This window comes from Condylostylus longicornis, unplaced genomic scaffold (assembly GCF_029603195.1).
Source record: "Condylostylus longicornis isolate FDR11 unplaced genomic scaffold, ASM2960319v2 ptg000018l, whole genome shotgun sequence".
In the NCBI taxonomy this organism is placed as follows: Eukaryota; Metazoa; Arthropoda; class Insecta; order Diptera; family Dolichopodidae; genus Condylostylus; species Condylostylus longicornis.
In genome coordinates, this window is record NW_026577987.1 from 2,797,703 (window position 1) to 2,811,931 (window position 14,229).

Here is a 14,229-nt window from a genome sequence, read left to right on the forward strand (position 1 = left end):
AATATTTCTATTACAAAAAGGTTATCGATATTTCATTTAAAAACATCAATTACTTACTTAAATAAATTTTAGTTTATAAACTATTTTATTTACATTAAACTTTATTACAGAATTTGCAACAATTCGCTTTATTCTGTTTCATTAAATTTTAATATTATTTTAATTTATGAAATAGGAGTTGATATAATTTTTTATAACATATTTAATATTATTTTGTCAAACTTTCCGAAAATTTACTTTTAACAAAAAAACGTTCTTTTACTTAAACTATGTTCTTCTATTGTTCTTGAATATATTTCTTTTTTAGCGAGCCTTCTGTGCCTACTGTCAGGATCGTATTTGGGGTCTTGGACGTCAAGGATTTAAATGTATTCAGTGTAAATTGCTTGTACATAAAAAGTGCCACAAATTGGTACAAAAGCATTGTACCAATGAGCATGTACCACCAATTGATAAAAATGGTAGCGAAGAATTGACAGAAATTCATCAAATAACATCGGAGATTAGTAGTAATCAGCAGCAATCCCAACATGATTTAGTTATATGTCAGTCTGATGAACAAACAATTGTTGAAGGTGAAGGTGAATCAAATATAGTTAATCAAAGTAGTGGTGTTGGAAGTGGTAGCGGTCAATTAGAACCTGGAACACAACGACAATATTCAATTGAAGATTTTGAATTGATTCGTGTAATAGGTCGTGGTAGCTATGCAAAAGTTTTAATGGTAGAATTGAAAAAGACCCGTCGTATTTATGCAATGAAAGTTATTAAAAAGGCCTTAGTTACCGATGATGAAGATATTGATTGGGTTCAAACTGAGAAGCATGTATTCGAAACTGCATCAAATCATCCATTTTTAGTTGGTTTACATTCATGTTTTCAAACACCGTCACGTTTATTTTTTGTAATTGAATTTGTACGAGGTGGTGATTTAATGTTTCATATGCAACGACAACGTCGATTACCAGAAGAACATGCTCGTTTTTATGCAGCTGAAATTAGTTTAGCATTAAATTTCTTGCATGAAAAGGGCATAATTTATAGGGATTTGAAATTGGATAACGTTTTATTAGATCATGAAGGTCATATTAAATTAACTGATTATGGTATGTGTAAAGAAGGTATACGTCCAGGTGATACGACATCAACATTCTGCGGCACACCAAATTATATTGCGCCAGAAATATTACGCGGTGAAGATTATGGTTTCTCAGTTGACTGGTGGGCATTAGGTGTACTATTATACGAAATGTTAGCTGGCCGTAGCCCATTTGACATTGCTGGAGCATCTGAGAATCCTGATCAGGTACGTTAATTTTTTTATTCTAAATTAAGTTTTTGTATATTTTTATTTCGTTTGTTTCTTTATTATTCTTTACTTATTTTTGAATTACAGTTTTATTATATTTTGTTCTTGAAGAAAGAAAAAAATTTAAATAAAAATTAGTCAAATTTTTTGACATAATTAATGTCAAAAACATTTTAATAAAAATCTTAACCAATACATATATATTTATTTATATAATAAGTATAAATATGTAATGTATTATATTTTCATATACATAAATATGATATATAAATACATAGCATTAAATAATCTTAGGAGAGTAGTGTTCGAATATATTTTTAATATACAAAAGTTTACGCAAAAACTGTATCAAAACTATTTACAAAGAGAAATAATCAAATTAATAATTTTTTTAATAATATTTACTAAAAATTTTTCTTTACATTTTACTTTCTTTTAACTAAAAATTGGCAAAGCCTTGAAAAACAGGTTCCAAGTCATGTAGCTTATCTTAAATCCACCTGAAACAATATTATAAATTGAAAATGTGGATTTCGCTAATGAACCATCTTTTGTTATTAAAGCATTTATTTTATAGTTTTTTTTTGTACCTTCAAATTTGTAAATCTTATTTTAAAATATAATTCATTTTTTTGTAAAATGTTAAGTTTAAATGGTTGCAACATTATAACTAAAATTTCGCATAAAATAATGAAATTACAAAATATAAACAATTTAAAATTTTTGATATACACGATAAAAACATGCGAAAAATGAATTTTTCATACATTTGCATTTTCCGCATGTTTTTAACAGTTAACATGTTTTACTGGAAAGACTATGAGAGATAGAGGAAAATGTTACATGGGTTAACTTTTAGATCTCATTGTAGCGCATCGGAAAAAAAGTATTAAAAAATTTTCGAGAAATTTCGAGTTTTGTAAATAAAGTTTCCGAAAAAAAAAACAAAAATTCTGACTTTGGTGATCTGAATCTCGAAAACTATACCTCAAATCAAATTAATTGAAAACCCAAAAATAAAGAACATCGTCTGTAAAACAAGCTCCTAATGATAACTCTACGTTGTACGGTTCCGAAGTTATAAGTATTTATTTACACGCAGGAAAAGTCCGGTACCTTTTTTTTCTTCACAAGGCTGTAGCTCGAAAGTTACTGTATCTGCAGCCCCCCCCATACAATTTTTACTGAAAACTGATCAAAGAATCATGAAGAAATCAGTGATACGCTAAAATATTTTTCTTAAAAAACGATAAAGGGATGTAGTCAACAGCAATTAAAAGGAAAATTGGCTTAACTACAATTGATAATTGACATTTGATACCGTATGAGTCTTGGTTATAATCTTAGATGATGCTGGTGAATGAGTTGTTAGGAAGACTACAACTACTTAACAAATTGTAAATTAACATATTAATTGTTTCAGCATTTTCAAAAAGACCATTACTCTAAAAGTATAAAAAAATTCTAAATTCAAAACAGTTTTAATATATTTTTATTATACTTCCATGCATAAATTAATTTCGACGTCTATTTATCTTAACTGATTTTTCTTGTTACTACCACCGCTACCTTGTATATACTTAAAATATATTAACAAATGATCTCAATAGCTAAAGAAAAATTAGTTATGAAAATTAAAATTCTTAACATGACATTCCACTCTAGTGAACAAAATCATAACTCATCATATGATAATAGTCAATTGTAGTTAAGGCTTATACCTTGTTAAACATACAAATTATTAAATAAGTAGCAGTAAATATTTTTTTAAATTTTGAACTATTAATCAACCAAAATCAGCTCATATTTTAAACTACAACTTTAAATTGAATACTGTTTATCGAAATCAAAACAAAAAACATATATATGTGGTTTAAAAGAGAAAATTGAATTGCTCTACAATTTCAATTAATTTTTTCATTAAAATTATAATTAAAGATTGTCGAATTGCTCAAAAATAAAAAATTGTTCTATAAAAATTATATATATTTATATAGTACATATATTTGCATACTAGCACATGAAACTCCTTTTAAAGTATAATCTACAATATTGATAGCAAATTAAATGTAACAGTATTGACTATTATTTTTGATTATTATATTGTTGAACTCCTATAAAAAAAAATGAATTTTGTTGAACTCCTATATAAGAAACTATTATTTTATAAAGTGACAATATGAAAAGTTGACAGGTTCAAAAAGATCCAAATTAATAAACATTTTTTAATGTTCCCAAATTATTTATATAAATATCAATAGTAAAAATTGTTAAATAAATGTTAATAATTCGCTTGATTTATTGGTTTTAATTTTCATTATTGTATTTATCAAATTCGCATATTACTTTTTAGTTTTTAAAATTTATTTATTTAATTTTATTGAAGTTTGGACCTTACGTAGAAATAAGAAGAGTAGAATACTATAGTAAATAAAATAGATTTTCGGCTAAAATATAAAAAAAATAGATTGTTGAATAGAAATTAAAAACAATTCGATACACAAAATATAAATAAAATTAGAAACATATTAATAATGAAGAGATGGAATTACTTAAAATATTTTTTATACACTATTTTCATATCAAAAAATAAATTATATATAAAAATTATGTATAAAATTTTTTACTCTATATACTTTTTCTTTTATATCAAACAGTACTTAACAAATTTTTGATTAGACTAGTAAAGTCCAAATTTTTTCAATTCGATTTATCAAATTTATACCACTTTAAAAAATATTTACATATAAAATGATAGTTGGATTTTTTTTTGATAAATATATTGTTTTTATATTTGTATTAATTAATAGTTATTAAGTTAAAATTTAAATGAAAAGAGCATTTATGGTATTATACAAATTTTTTAATTGCGTTATAACGTGGATACTTCTCGTATTGCAAACTTCGGTTTAGTATTATGGTCAACAACTATATCTCATAACATAATAATTATTCTCATAACATTTATGTCCATCAGAAATAAGTACATATGTATATAATAAAATAAAAATAAATAAATAAAAAGCATAAAATTGTATTTCTAACTAATTTAATGAAGTCATAAGGGTAGACTTTGGATAAAATTACGATTATCGTAACATTCCCGTTTTTAAAGAGGTTCTAAGGAGTTTATAATGTCGAATAAATAAGAAACCGAAAAGTTATATATTGCAAACTTAAGGAGTAAAAACTCAGTGTGGAAACTTTTGTTCAAACACTTTTTGCAAAAAAATCCATTTAGGACAATAAGATCATTCAAACACAAAAATTTAAATATATTCTGAAGTTCATATGTGTTACACCAATGAATTTATCAAGGTCAATTAAAAGTTGGAAAGGCATCATTCACAAATAAGATCCGCTAGATGGTTTCGAAGATTTATCTATATTTTAAGAAATTAATTATCAAATCCCCTACTTATATCAATATAATCTATAATCCCCGAGAAAGGTAAACGAAAGCAACTTTATTTCAATTTGAATATAATTTCCTCTCAACTACGTCCTTTTGCGTTTGTATTCTGAAACCTTGGAAAAATAAAATATCTCGTACTTTTTTAGAACTACTAAAACCTTTTAGAGTTTCATTCTTTTTTTTCCATTCAATTTAAAAATTTCAAAATAATTGATTAACAAATAAGAAATATTTAAACGTTATAATTTTCAAACAAATATTAGCTCTATTTTTTTAATAGTTAAAATAATATTTAGATATCCAAAATTGAAATGATTCGAATCAAATGGTCATGAATTTATTGAATTTACTTTATTGTTACTAATAGTTATTTTTTGTGATACTAAATTTGACGATAGAAAATAATAGAAAATTTGAACATCAATACAAAACTCAATGAATGCTCTTATTATTTAATTATGTAATTTATTTTGAAATTTAATTTTATAAATATTATTCGATAATATGAAAAAAAAAATAAAAATTTTTAAGTAAACAAAGGTTTACAAAAATATTTTAATTATCTACTTGTTTAATATTTTTAATTTCTTAGTTTTTTTTTTTAATTGCGTTTCTCAATATTTATATCTTTTGAAAAAATTATAATAAAATATCAAATTCTATTTTTTTTACTATAAGCTTTTACAAAAAAAATTCAAATTTTTTTAATTGAAAAACATAAGTTTGTATATTTTTTATATCTAATTTTTTTTAATATTCTTATTTTATTTTTTATTGTGTATTAAAAATAATATCTCACACATTGTAATTTGAATAATAAAGTGGAAATATCTGTATCAATTATCCGAGGTAAATTTTTTGAACCAAAATAATTGCTAAATATACAAATTTCTCAATAAAAATAAAACAAATAAAATCATTTTTTATATAAATATTATACAACTTTCGAAAAATATACATATGCATATAGTCATACTTACTAAATATTTAAATAATATTTTGATCATTAATTTTACATATACACATATACGTGTATATATGGTAAACTTATAACAACTGTAATATAAAAAAGTAAATAAAAATTATAAACCTACTATAGAATTCATTAAAAAAATGCTTGCATTCATTAAAAATCAAAAAAGAAACCAACAAAATCTGAACCACCCCACCACATCCAACAATCAAAATATTCGTTGTTTATTGCTAAAAAAAAAAATAGAAAATGTTGCCAAAAATTAAAAGTCACAACTAGAATTAATAAATAATTTGAATGATATATTAAAGTAAATAAAAAATAGATTAATTAATTTAAAAAAAAAATAACATGTTCTTAATTAATTAATTACACCATCATATTTAATTAATTACTTACTATCAATTTATTTATTCACATAAATCAATTTAGCATACATAAATTAATTATTAAATCAATTCCATATCATATTTTGTGCAACCCTAGTATTTATAATGTGTATAATAAAAAATTAATAATTAAATATTTTTTTTTAAACAATACACTGGAAAAGATTAGGATTGAAAACTATTGAATAACTTGCAAAACTTAAAAAAAAGAAATTCTCTAATTTAATTTAAATAATTTAATTAGATACGAAAAAAAAATTAGCAAAGAAGTCAAAGTGCACCGATTTCATCTCGCATTTATTTTTTTTTAATTGAATGAATATTATGTATAATAATTGAAATCAACGTAAAAATATTAATATTGGATTTTTTCATATTTTATTTAATAATTTTCAATTTTCTTTTTTTTTTAAATGCTATATAGAATACTGAAGATTATTTGTTCCAAGTTATATTGGAGAAAACAATTCGTATACCACGTTCGTTAAGTGTTAAAGCCGCCTCAGTACTTAAAGGTTTCCTAAATAAAAATCCAGCTGATCGCTTGGGTTGCCATCGTGAATCAGCATTCATGGATATTGTTAATCATCCATTCTTTAAGAGTATCGATTGGGAGATGGTGAGTATATCTATAGTTGTTTTTTTTAGCATGTATACAAAAAAGTTAATCCAAATTTTTACATTCACACAATAAAAATATATGAACAAAAATAAACAAAAAAAAAGTAAAAGTAAAAACAAATAAATGCAATAATTATAAAAAATACAAAATTCCTTTTCCTATTTCCAATTTTAACATTTCCTTATCATTCCTTAAATGTTAAAAGAAAAAGAAACTTAGATCGTTAATTTTTTATTGTAATTTCAATAATTTTTTAACAACATAGAATAAAGAAATTTTGATACTTTGGTATTTTGATTTAGTTAAATCCCTGAGTTTCATAATGTTAAAAATAACGTCTTCACTACGAACTTTCAAGTTCCAGATTGTAGTCCAAAAACTTTCTATAAATATCAAACGTTTTAAATTTGTAAAATTGTAGTAAGGTTTGCTATAGTGAAAATTAAAATGGTCCGGTGTGTAAACATAAATAAATCTATGTATGTACAAACATATATCTAACTAAATTATATCTAAATTAAACTTTTTTTCAAAAACTGGAGAATAATTTTAAAAGCTCTTAAACTCAAAATAGAATGGACAAATCATTGCGAGCTTATTATTACCCTAATACAAAAACATAGATAAACAAAATTTCAGATTATAAAATTTCATTTGATTTTAAGATTTCAAAACATCGCCTCCACAATATTGTTACTACATAAAAACTTTGCCCTTATTTTTATAAGCATTGTAAAACTTGTTGATTAAGCTTTTGTATGTGCGATATCCGATATAAATTTTTTTTTACATTATAGAACTCAAGGTATTTTTAATATTTTTAATTTTTCCAGCATAGTTGTTAATCAAGAAAAATTATTAATTTTGCTTACTGTGCCTTCATTTATGGTACAATATAGTTACATAAATTCCAATTTATTCATATTACTGAGAAAAGTATACATACATATGTACTTAAAACCAAAAATTTGTAATTCATGAAAGTCTTAAACCGTTATTCAATTTTCGGAAACAGATGCTTAATTAAATATTTTACACTTTCTTTAATTAAGTTTTTATTTATTTTTTTTTTGTAAATCAGTATGTTTTTTGCCAAAAAAAAAATTGGGAAAATTTTTTGACCAGCGTTTTTATGTACTGCACGTATAATCTGTCTTTAAGTACGAGAAAGTTATACAACCGATTTTATTTACTTACAAAGTATCATTCATGTATTTTTAGCAAGCTTGCACAGAGTTTTTGTTACAATTTTAATCAATAATTGTTACTTTTCATAGAGTGAGGTACTAACGTCAACCGACAAAAAAATTTATATTAATCAATTAAAATGAAATATAAAAGTAAAAATAAAAATAAATATAAATAGTAAAAATTCATTACAATTTTATTATATGTATGACCTTTAAATCATAAAAACGTGGATAATATAATAAGCCGTTTTTTTGCTCACCTTAGAAGTTTTTGAACCGAACAGATATTTTTATTAGATTATATTATGTAAATTTTAAAACGAATGACCCCAACTATCTAATGCCCCATTCTTGATTTATAAGAAATTATTTTAATTTAAGATATAATTTTTAATAAGAAAAAAAAATTAAGTAAAGTATGAGTACCCGAATTAAATATTACTATAGTTTCATGTTAAAATAGTTAGTAAAAATATAAATAAATATTGATACTTAAAATTAATTTTTATATTGCAAAACAGTGCCATCTAATTTAATAATATTTCTACAATTATATTTAAAAAAATTATTTAAATCTTATTTTTTTTAAGTTTAATTAATTTATGAAAGCATTATAATAAAATATTGTTTTTAATTTCATACAAACGAAAAAATCACAAAATTCTTTAAATTAAAAATAAAAATAACCCCACAAATTTGAAAAAAAATGTTAATAATTAAAACGAAAAAAGCTTGCTCAAAAGGAGGTTCAACCACCTTTTATTCCAACATTTGATCCTGGTGATCCAGATTTTACAACCAATTTTGATCCACAATTTACAAGAGAACCGGCTGAATTGACGCCAGATGATCCGTAAGTGGAACGGATATACATATGTTTTTTTTCTGTTTTTTTTTAGTTTTTCGTATTATACTATTTTTGTAATTAATCTTTAAAACTGATATAGTGAATTTAACTTGTTTTAAGATTTTATCAAAAATAATTTAATTGTCTATACATTATTTTTGCTATGAGTATTTATTATGAATGTATTCATATAGATTTCTTATATTTTTATAATTTTTCGTATAAAAATTTAATTAACTTTGCATTGTTCAATTACTTTTACCACATTTTACTATAATTATAATTACTTATTTTAAAAATTTTTTAGTTTTTCTTTTAAAATATACTTATGAGAATGGTTTTATAACATATTTATAAAGATTTAATAATATTTTAATTTCATATTAAATAATTTTAACAATTTATAATTTTTTAATTTACATTAATAATGTACATTTTAGCATGATGAAATCCTTTTGCAATAATAATTTTTAAATTTAAAGAAATTCTAATAAATTACAACCCAAATAACCAAAAATAGATTATGTACAATTTAACCAACAAAAATACTTCAAAATTAATAACTTTTTCTGAAATATTATAAAATATTTTAAAATTTAAAAATGATATATTTTATCATCGGTTTCCGACCGAGATAAAGCTAAAAAATTAATTGAATGTTACCCTTTTGTATTTGGAATTCAGTAAAAAATATGCCAATGCCTTTGCGACCCTTTTGATTAAAGTTTACCATATTTTTTACATATTTTAAAATAAATATATGTCTATTTTACCCACTTTTTATAAAAAACATAGAAATTTTAAAAAATTAAATTTGAATAAACAATTAAAAAAGCAACATATAATTTTCAGAATTATATGTTGCTTTTTTAATTGTTTAATTTAAAAATTAGCATAAAAATTCTACATTTTTTATGACTGGGGTAAGTTTTAAAAATTGAACTGAAGTTTCAAATTGAAGTTTTAAAGGAGACATTGAAATGTATAACGTTGTAAAAAAATTTGTCTAAAAAGATCGCAAAAGCTTTGGCATTTTTTTTTAATATGGTGGTTTTAAAAGCTTTAAGATGGTAGTAGACCGTATTAACATCATACAAAAATTTTTTATTCATCACTCAATTTGCTTTTACTTGACGTATTTATCGGCCCTATACGGATTAAAAATATTTTTAAATAGTGCAATGTCAAGAGCTTTTTTGAAATAAAATTTATGTTAAAGTCGAAAATAACTCTGATCGCTTTGTATGCTTTATAATATTGAAAGGCAAATTCGCTCATAAATTTTAAATGGTACTGCCTTTAACTTTTTTTAAAGAAACCTTTCGATTTCATGATTTCAATAAAAGCCGTCGTATTTCAGAAAATTATCATTATGTGTAAACAACGGACAATGAAAATTTCTTATTTTATTATTTTAATTTTTCATTATAATTACTATTTATAACACAAGTACAAATAAACAAACTATGCTTAAAGGTGTGCAAAAGATATAAAAAAAAATGTCATGTGATATTTCAAGCTTAACAAAATAGTAACAAGCTTTTGTTCTTTTCTTTTTATATTTCCATACCTTAGAAAAACTTTTAATAAGAAGTTTCTTTTCGTGGTGTACTCTGCACATCTCACATTAACTGTGATATGTGTAAGTATATAATTACGAAATTATTTAATATACATAAACGCGCACATATCCGTTAAGTTTATGCAAAAGATTGATCCACCCATCAAATACATTCCTTATCTAAGAACAAAATTAGATAGAAACAACTAAAAGTAAAATGGATTTTCAATGGATTTATTTGTCGTTTATATCAGTATCTTTCTACCGAAATGCTTAGGGAAATGTACATTGTAAATTTTACATCCAAAAGTTTACATTTTGGTGGACGGCCTTACATACATACATTTGTACACAAAAAAATATGATGTGACCAGCACATAATCCACAGCAAATTTAATTTTCTGTTTTGCGATTATATGATGTGAGCTTTTAATTTTGTACGAAAAAGTAAATCCGAACCGTATGAAAAGTCTAATTGTTGGCACTTGATTTCCTTGAAAAACCAGGTGGGTTACCAGACGAAGCTTATACATATACAAAATTTCAAAAATTATTAAAAATATAAAATTTGCCTAAAGTAATGATCCAGTTTCCGAGATTTTAAATGTCTCAAAAGTTGATAACTAGCAAACAGGAATCAGAAGTAACAAATCGGAAAAGACCGACTAACATTTCGCTAAATATAGTTTATTTACATTTCATTTCCATGGAGAAGCTCATTTCCTCCGAAAACTCGACAAACGAAATTTCTGCAATCACATATGGCAAAGCCTAGTTTGTTATATGTATGGCAATAGCATATAATATGTAAAATAAGGGCATTTTACGCATATTTTAAATGGTTCAAATCACAGTGATTGTAAGACCGAAAATAAAAAGCTATAAATCGCATGTAAAACAAGCCACCGATGGTTCCTCTAAGTCGCATAGCTCTGAAGTTATAAGCAATTATTTATATATGTAGAAAAACGAGTATATACAAGCTGTAACGAAAATGAATATATCTGCACCCACCCTGCACCATTTTTTATTGGAAATTGATCAGAGACCCCTGAAATTATTTGCTTCCTCATGCGAAAAACCCTGCATACATATGTATGTCGATATAATATTTTTGTAAAATTCAATTTAAAATTTTACATTCCTAATATAAATACATATTTATGTATTCCTAATTTTTATTATTTCATGATGTTTCTTAACTTTTCTTTATAAAATAAAATGCTAACAAAGTTAATAATCTTAACATAATATATATTTTTAACAGCTGCTATTTTATAACATAACACACTACATAAAAGTAAAGCTTTTTCACAAACAGAATTAACCATGATTTAGTATGAAAATTTTTTACATATTCAATACACTATTATTGTGTAAAACCAATATTATTTTCACTACGTAATATTGCCCTAACATGAGTGTATGTGTGTACATTAATTGATGTAAACTTTATTTCTTGCAACGTTACAATATAGAGCTTTAAAATCAAAGCTGGGCTTTAAAAAACTTGTATTAAGCATATACATACATGAATACAATATGTTGAAAAATGTTTGAAATTTTAAAAGTGTGAACATAATTTTAGTGTAAAGATCAAAAAATAAAAATATTTGGTATGCGCAGATGTGGAAGTTTTTTTTTTGTTGTATAGCCACAAATAATAAAAATATATATTAGCTATAATTAGTTCATTAACAGAAACAAAAAATAGGAACACTGACAATAATGTTATAATGTTTTTGCTAAATTAATCTTTGTAGGCTCAATGGTCTAGGGGTATGATTCTCGCTTTGGGTGCGAGAGGTCCCGGGTTCAAATCCCGGTTGAGCCCTGTTTTTTTTTTCTCTTGTTTAAAAAAAAAACTCAAATTTTTGTAATTTTTTTTCGGCGAATATTATAATATACACTATAAATATGTTAGACTATAATATAGTCTATAGTAAGTGTTTGAAAAAGCAATACATGTATGTATAGCATTTGATATTTGCAATACATATCGTAATACACTAAAATGTACATCATTAAAAATTCTTGTATAATTTTCAAGATTTAATATTTTTTTAAGTTATTTTTAGTTTACATTAGCTATAGTTTTTCAGGACAATATTTGAGAATTGGATGGCCCATGAAATATAAATGATTCTTATTCGCTTTATAATATTTTTTTATTCATAAGAAAAAAAGAAAAAAATCATTACATGTAATCAGTAAAATTAAATTTTTTTGATTTTGAACTTTAAGTACATATTTTTATTTTAAAATCTTACATTTGTTAATTTTATGTTGTTTTGCAATTTTGTTGACATAAGAATTAAAAATAGTACGCGATCCAGGTACAAGGTATTAAAAGAAACATAATTATTGTTTACCATTACGTATATTTAGAGTTCCCATTTCATCGCAATATCATTATCCAAAAGTTCTATCCAAGATAGACAATTCTTTGTATTTCTTATAATGCATTATAATGAAGCCTGTTCAAAATTGAAATGTGACAGCATAAAATTGAAAGAAATATATGAGCTATTATCAATTTTTTTACAGGAGAAAACTATATCTTGTGAAATATTTACAGGAGAATTTTATCTTGGACAGACCTAATGTTATAATTATTTATTTATTTATTTAATTATTTTTTCAATTTTTACTTTGTGATGGCTCTAATAGGTTAACTTACATGTTCATACCAACATAATATTATATACAATATATTTGTGTACATTTTTTATTCTACTTTCTTAAAGGCATCAAAATTTATTTAAATTAATCAAAACACAAGATAAAGTGCATGAAAAAACTGCAGCGTAAAATAAGAACCTAAATATAATTAGAGAGCTTTAATTTCCTATTTTGTTTTTTTTTTATTAAATTTATATTTATCAAATACTCGTATATGTACATAACCATTACCGAACTTAAATAGTAATTTGTAAAGTCATATTTACCTATATAAGCTTACACAATAGACAAAAGTAAGTAAAAAGGCATAAAAAATGCAGTGCAGCTTTTGTTTTCCTTATCCGATTCCTTAAGAAACAACAAAACAGCAATCAAATAAACAAATCAAAATAAACAAAAAAAATGTTCCTCAAAATCCTTAGCAAAAAAACTGTCCACTATCAACAATGACAAAACTCTTTTTTAATTGAAAAACTTTGGATTTAATAAAGAACAACCATAACATAATATTAAAAATTTCCAATAAATTGTAAGAGTTTTTTGGTTTTTAAATAAATTATAAGTTGTTAAAAGGAAATCATCTTTAGGGTTTCGATAATCGATGATATCTCTTAAAAAAGTTTATGCTTGGCTAGTACATACTTTGAATATTGTAATGCTTGAAGAAGATTAACAGTCGTCTATAATTTTGAATGCTGTAAATAAAAAAGAAGTTGAAAACGTAAATAAACGTAAACTTTCTTGCATCAATACGACAGTGTAACTGCATCACTTGAAATTAGTCATAATTAATTCCCCCTTGATGAATAAAATTGAAGTTCTTGGGAATTATATTTATTTATTCGTTAACGAAAGGTTAAGCTTTTTCTTTATATGGTTATCAAATTTAGCTTTTAGAACTGAAAAAACAAAATTACAATTTTGGCTGCAACTGATGCCGTTAAGTAACATTTTACTTAATAGTTACGAAGTTTGCTTAAATTTGCCATTCTGAAATCCAAAATTTTTCAAAAAAAGTTCATTGAATTACAATCATATGAAAATTTGTTCCGTTAAAATAACATACTTGCATATGCAATTTGTCTTGTGAATTCATATGCAAGCCTTACAAATCAAAATTGCTTGCTTTATTACTAAATAGATCACTCATGAACATTTTCATATTTTTTATTTAATTATTTAACAATTTTTATTTTTTTTTTTGTTTTTTTTTTTATCCCTATTAATTTACTATGATTTGA

The 14,229-nt window shown here is 23.7% G+C and overlaps 1 protein-coding gene and 1 non-coding gene across 2 annotated transcripts in view; both read left to right on the forward strand.

The window, feature by feature from the left end:
• Positions 1-14,229, forward strand: part of LOC129606538 (atypical protein kinase C) — an 80,589-nt gene that overhangs the window by 64,304 nt on the left and 2,056 nt on the right. Inside the window, exons 4-6 of the mRNA XM_055516906.1 lie at positions 308-1,306; positions 5,547-5,573; positions 6,511-6,705. Coding sequence (XP_055372881.1) covers positions 308-1,306; positions 5,547-5,573; positions 6,511-6,705 — 1,221 coding nt within the window. The remainder of the gene's footprint in view (positions 1-307; positions 1,307-5,546; positions 5,574-6,510; positions 6,706-14,229) is intronic.
• On the forward strand, positions 12,069-12,140 carry Trnap-ugg (transfer RNA proline (anticodon UGG)). The gene has a single exon. It is a non-coding gene; the product is annotated as a tRNA-Pro (tRNA).